General features: G+C 37.7%; 1 protein-coding gene across 4 annotated transcripts in view; it reads right to left on the bottom strand.

Annotated features, from left to right (window-relative positions):
* Positions 1-232: 232 nt before the first annotated feature.
* LOC120769457 (protein madd-4) overlaps positions 233-6,000 on the bottom strand; it is a 73,422-nt gene continuing 67,654 nt past the window's right edge. For all 4 annotated transcript variants that reach the window (XM_040096464.1, XM_040096465.1, XM_040096466.1 and 1 more), the window contains 4 exons: positions 4,661-5,155; positions 2,709-3,080; positions 2,471-2,621; positions 233-532 (listed from right to left, as the gene is read on the bottom strand). In XM_040096464.1, the coding sequence (XP_039952398.1) occupies positions 408-532; positions 2,471-2,621; positions 2,709-3,080; positions 4,661-5,155 (1,143 nt within the window). In that variant the 3' untranslated portion in view covers positions 233-407. The remainder of the gene's footprint in view (positions 533-2,470; positions 2,622-2,708; positions 3,081-4,660; positions 5,156-6,000) is intronic.

Here is a 6,000-nt window from a genome sequence, read left to right as displayed (position 1 = left end):
TCAAATATTTATTTTATGAATAATTTATTATTGAGCGGTAATTTGTTTGCTTTCCAATCATGCGCTTCGGTTGCTTGGGTTGCGGTTCGCACAGTATATATTCATGAAAGTATGGGTTTTTATGTCTCTCTGCATAAATATTTAACATTTTCGCTTCATGAATTTGTATGGAATTTGTTTAGTACTGTTATTATTATTATTATTACTATTTTATTACTTTCACTCTACCTCAATTTTACATTAATGTTTGGTAGTCCGTTGAATATTCGCATTCGAATATTCCTTCGTTTACTTCTTTGGAGAGCTGCTGTTGATTGTGTGGGTTATTTGTGTTGTTGTGTTCTTTGCTTTTGCGCCGCAGCCTTGACTTTTACACTTTTTCTTAACTTTGCCCATATTTGTTGTTGTTAATTGTAGTATGCATTGAATTGGCAAGACTTGCAGCATTTCTCTTGGTAACGGTGCAATCTGCACAAGCCCATCGAGCGTACGTTGCGACAATACCGTGAAGTGTCCTTGCATTGGTCAAAAGCTGTAAAAGTGAAGGGAAAACTTTATTTTATGGCAAATAAAATTATTTCAAAAATATGTATTTTCAGGTGTATAGCTCTAGTTTGAGGTGAGTTAGGGTTAATTTCAGGTTATATATCGGTACAAGTTGAGGACTTTGAATTAATTGTACTTCGACATTTCATTAGAATATGGATTATTTACTGGAGAGTTCACACTCAGAATCATTTTTATCCTACTTTTATGATCACAAATCGAAATACTGTTATTTTTCACTAATTCAAGACCAAGAAACTGAGAATCAATATGGTCTTACCTTCATCTTAACCAAAATGATTCAGTGACTTTAGAAATTAAGACATTTTTTTACAACTTGAGCGCTATTTGATTTTTTATAAATGGTTAGAAGTTAAACCTAGAAATTAGTTAAATATATAGCTTAATATTACAACAGAGGGCATCTAGCAGTTTTGAGCTTCGGTAGTCAAAATTTCAGCAAAGCTGATGTAGTGACAGCAAAACTGGTGTGCGACGCCTGTTCACCTGTAATAGGAGAAACTCTCCTATATTTGTGACTGCAAGCTCATCTTGAACGGAATAGTCCACTGATCTCAAGCTGAAAGCTCCTTGACAATCATTGCTTTTCTGATCATAGTTATATCGGGTTCTGTCTAGTCAAGGAATCTCAGCTTAGAAATACTTTTAGAAATCCCAGTAATACAAATTAGGAAGGGTACTCCAAGAGGCTCCGACGAACTCTCCCACGCGCGCCGGGGCTAAACTCATTGGTCACCACCGACACGGTGGACGAGTGGGTCGAAGTATTCAGCTCGACGTGTAAAACTGCACTGGAGAGTTCCTGTCCACCGAAAACACCGAAGGGTAAAGGGAAACCTCTCTCGTGGACTATAGAAGTGTTGGAAAGCAGAACGTTTTGCAAACGTTTATTCAACAAGGCCTTCAGGAGTTAAGAAAGGCGAAGAGGACCTCACGAAAAAGCCTCTGAGAATTAGTGGAAGGATGTCTTGACTCCTCGAGGTCTAGGCGTATTCTCGCAAAGACCCCGTTTCCCCGGGTTATATACATCCAGGGGGTCTGGAGACGTCAGCAATTGGCGGATACAGTGAAATATCTAGAGCTCATCCTGGATAGGAAGCTTTCATGAAAGCCGAATATTAAAGGTAGAGCAAAAAGGGACGATTGCCTTATACTGCTGCAGAGGAGTCATTGCTAAAAGGTGGGGTTATGGTCCTCTGGCTCTACGACAGCAGAGTCAAGTCCATTATGTTCTATGGAATCTTCATATGTTGGAGGGCTCAAGAAAAACCACATTTACAAAGAAACTCGAGAGCGTTCAACGGGCGGCCATCCTCAGCAGGTGTGCTGTACTAGGGAACCTTACCATGGCACTTAACGCCATATTGTACATAGTGCCCGTAGAGATCGTCGGCAAATGTATGGCTGCGAAAGTTGTTATCAGACTCAGAAATCTGGGTTCTGGGAAACACTTTGACTTCAAACCGGATCCCTTGGATCATGGAGTCGCCTAACCGAACTCTGCTGGCTCCTTCTCTGCCCATATACCGAAGAGGGTGTTGTTGGTGGGAAGACACATGAACCTTAGTTGATAATCCTACATTTATCAAATTCTTATATCATTATTTGTGACAAGACGTAAGTTTATAAACATGATGTGGAAAGTAACACGATCTTTCTGAAAATCTAGTTGGTGTTAGACTGTTAAAGTTTATTCCTTTGTAGGTGGATAGATCACATGCAATATCTTAGTAATCATATCTGTTAAACTACAGGTCTTAGTACCGGACTGGATTCTAATTTAATACACTCTGTTTAATTTAATAATGAAGGAAAATTTATTCATCCGAACACCTAAAAAAGTATCTCCACAAAACCGCCAATTAATATTAATAGTAAAATGTGTAATTAATTATTTACTCACTTTTTGAGAAGCATGGCGGACTCTTACACACTTTCATAACTGCTGGACGTGGCTGATGGCGACAGGCATTGCCCGCTGGTCGGCGCGTGCCATACCAAACACACTGTAAAATGCGGTATTTAATTCCCTGACGACCGCATTGCGCATTGCACTGCAAGACAGGAGAAGCAGAGAAGAAAATGTGGATAAATAAAAAAGAAATTGAAAACGAGTCAGAGATTCACACAAACACACTTACCTCAGACCATGGTTCGACACGCCAAACCCCCTTGCAACGCTCACTATAACACTCCTGTCGACTAATTGGACGCTGTGACACACTGCAGGCATCCGTCGCCTCAGTGGCATTCGCAAAGCGACATTTAACCTCACGCTTTTGTATGGCCGTGTTGCGCCCAAAGCAACGCGAACGCTGACACAAAGTCCACTCGCCAGCCTCCCAACGGGCACACTCTTCGTGGCCGCACATTTCAAACGTGTCAGGAACGCTTAGTCCATAATCCTCACAGTACGCATTGTCAACCGTTTCGATGTCCGCTTCCACGTGTGATTCCAGCGAATTATATGCGGGCGTGTGGTGGCGTAAACGTAGGCACGTTATTGAGCGGCGCTGTGGTATGAAAAATTGTTGATTTAAATATTATAAAATTAAATATTTGCAAAAATAAAATAACTACATATGAAGGTTTTAGCGCATTCATACATATGGACATACAGATAAAAAACGTTTCATAAAGCTAATGGATGGTTAAATTGCAATACAAATTGTGTGTTGGTTACTCATACGCCATGGCGCAAGGTTAACACACAGTTGTTTATTTTGTGGGCAGAATGAAAAAATATGCTGACTATGTGCATGAGCGATGCAATGGTTGCAACTCAGTTGAATAAATAATTGATATATATTTCACTGTGTCTAGTTTGGAATAATTGTCGCGTTTTAACAAGAAAAAAAATGTCACAAGTGGAAAATTATCTAAGAATTGTTAGACCAGTTAATGCCAATATTTTGCATATTTGATACTTTTATCCAACCCCTCATACAATTTAAGATTTAATAATTTTTGAAATTTTTGCTTTGGTTCGTAACTTATAATTTTAAACTTTTTAATTTTTTTTCACAGCTGGCAACTCTTGTATAACAGAAAAAAATGTGCACAACTGTAAAATTTGCTAAGGATTCTTAGACCTGTTTATACCAGTATTTTGAAAATTTTATAAAAAATTATAAAAATTGTAATTTTAAATTTTCTTAATTTTTTACACAGCTGGCAACTCCTGCAAAAATATTTTAAATCTTTAAGTCACTCAGAAATTCCTATAATCATTTTGTCAACATTTTGTTGTCTTATTAATTTAAATATACTTACTTTTATAACAGGTGGCAACCTTATTCCAAAATTGTTAAATCGTTTAATATCCCTCAAGACTTTACAGTTATTTTGAACTCCTTATCACATTTATTTAGAACTAACAATTTAAATTTTTCAAACTTTTTTACACATATGGCAACTCTTCTGACAACATTTTCAACTATAAAGTTTTTCGTACTTCTGAAATAATGCAAAAATTCTGTTGACATATAAATTATATTAAATCAAAGTTTTTAGGTGGTACCTTCATCAAAATATGTGAATTATCTTTCACATTTACTTGGACTCTGAGAGCTTCCTATAATCATTTTGTCAGCAGTCAGTTATGTTACTAATTTTAATGAATTAAAATTTTTAACAAGTGGCAACCTTATTCCGAAATGTTAAATCTAATAATATCTCTCAAAACCATACATTTATTTTGAACTTCTTATCACATTTATTTCGCACTAACAATTTCAATTTTTCTAATTTTCATATACAGATGGCAACTCTTTTGACAATATTTTCAACTTTTGAAGTTCTTATAATTCTTGAATATTGCAAAAATTCTGTTGACCTATAAATTAAATTGCATAAAAATTTTCAAACAGGTGGCAACCTTCCTCAAAAAATGTAAACTATAATAATATATTTTTGTAAGTTCCAGCAGTCTGTGAAGTTTGTTTTTAGCTTATTGACTTTTTATTTTTTCATGTATTTTTAATTTTAAAACAGGTCTTTTAAATTTCGATCACCTGACCATATGTATACTATGTATAGTGTAAACAGCAGCACTTAACTAAATTCATGGAAGTCGAAATTGTGCAACACTTACCCGTAAACCTGCGCCGCCCGCATTACCGCACTTCTCTGAACACTCCGACCATTCGCCGATGCGCCATTCGTACGTGACATGGTTACTCGTGGCCACCGTGGCTGTTTCTGCCTCGCCCTGCTTCTGCCACCTGGCGTGCGGTGAATGTGGTGAGTCGTCCTCATGTGTTGCGCCAATGGCATTGCTAACTGTTGGCAGCATTGTTGTTGTACTTGTGATGACGCTTATATGCTCTGTTGCTTCCTGTTCGTGCCAAACATTGCCATCAGAGTTAACGTTGCTGCTGCTACCGTCATTCCTGTCTTCTAGCGTTGTAAGCGATGATGAGGCATATGCATCGGACGCGGCAAGGGTCCGCAGATCTCCAACGTCGATTTGTGGTCGCATGGGCTCGTCCTGTTCGAAATTTTCCAAATCGATGCCGAATTGTAGACCTTTGTCGAACAGCATGTGATGTCCTCTCGAATCGCCAAATTTCTGAAAAGGCCACAAATGCTGCGGTACCGAAGTTGCGAGAGAAAAAGGAAACGAAATAGCAAATCGGATTAGCAAAGTAAGCGGCTTAAAATGTGCACGATTCTATTCTACTTTATTTCTTGTTATTTGTTGATAAGGCAAGTAGCCTGCGGCCAAAACAGCGGCAAATCACCAGAAGCTGAACTGAGTACAGAAACAGCTGTCATGCTTTAAAGCGTATGTGAGGCATGCAACAGTAATTTGTGTATATTTATGAAACTGTATGTGTGTGTATAGTTTGTGCGGGTATATGATCACAGCATGCATTTATCTACAAGCAATTTTCATTATGAAAATAAATAAATGTGTATGGGTGCATGCAAGAGATATAAAGTTTATGTGTTAAGTTGTGGTTACCCACATTGTTGACACAGTGGACGCATTGGGCCACTTTTTTTCTTTTCGTGACCATTTCGTTCTACTTATATGAGTATAGTCACTCGAAGAGGCCAGATATCGAGGCATCATATTTGAACTTATCAACTTGCTATGTGTGTATCTAAGCATACATTTTTGCTAGCCGTAATCTCACATCCATTATATAATATAACTGAGCTTTCCGTGATCTTTTTCAACTCTCTATTAGAACTCATTTCATGTACCACACCGTTTCTCTGTGCTAATTTTCGAAACTTTTGGTCAGCAAAATTATCTCGGAAAACTATAAGGCCACTTTTTGGGCATTGTCGAACAATTTGCGTTCTCAATGTATGACCCGCAACTCAAGACAATAACATACACTTGTACAAACAAACAAAGAATGAAAAGGAAAGAATGCAGAAGAATGCAGAAAAAGCATTTCCTGTTCTAATATCGCAAACCCC

Source organism: Bactrocera tryoni, chromosome 2, assembly GCF_016617805.1.
Source record: "Bactrocera tryoni isolate S06 chromosome 2, CSIRO_BtryS06_freeze2, whole genome shotgun sequence".
Lineage (NCBI taxonomy): Eukaryota > Metazoa > Arthropoda > Insecta > Diptera > Tephritidae > Bactrocera > Bactrocera tryoni.
This window is presented reverse-complemented; position numbering and strand designations above follow the sequence as displayed.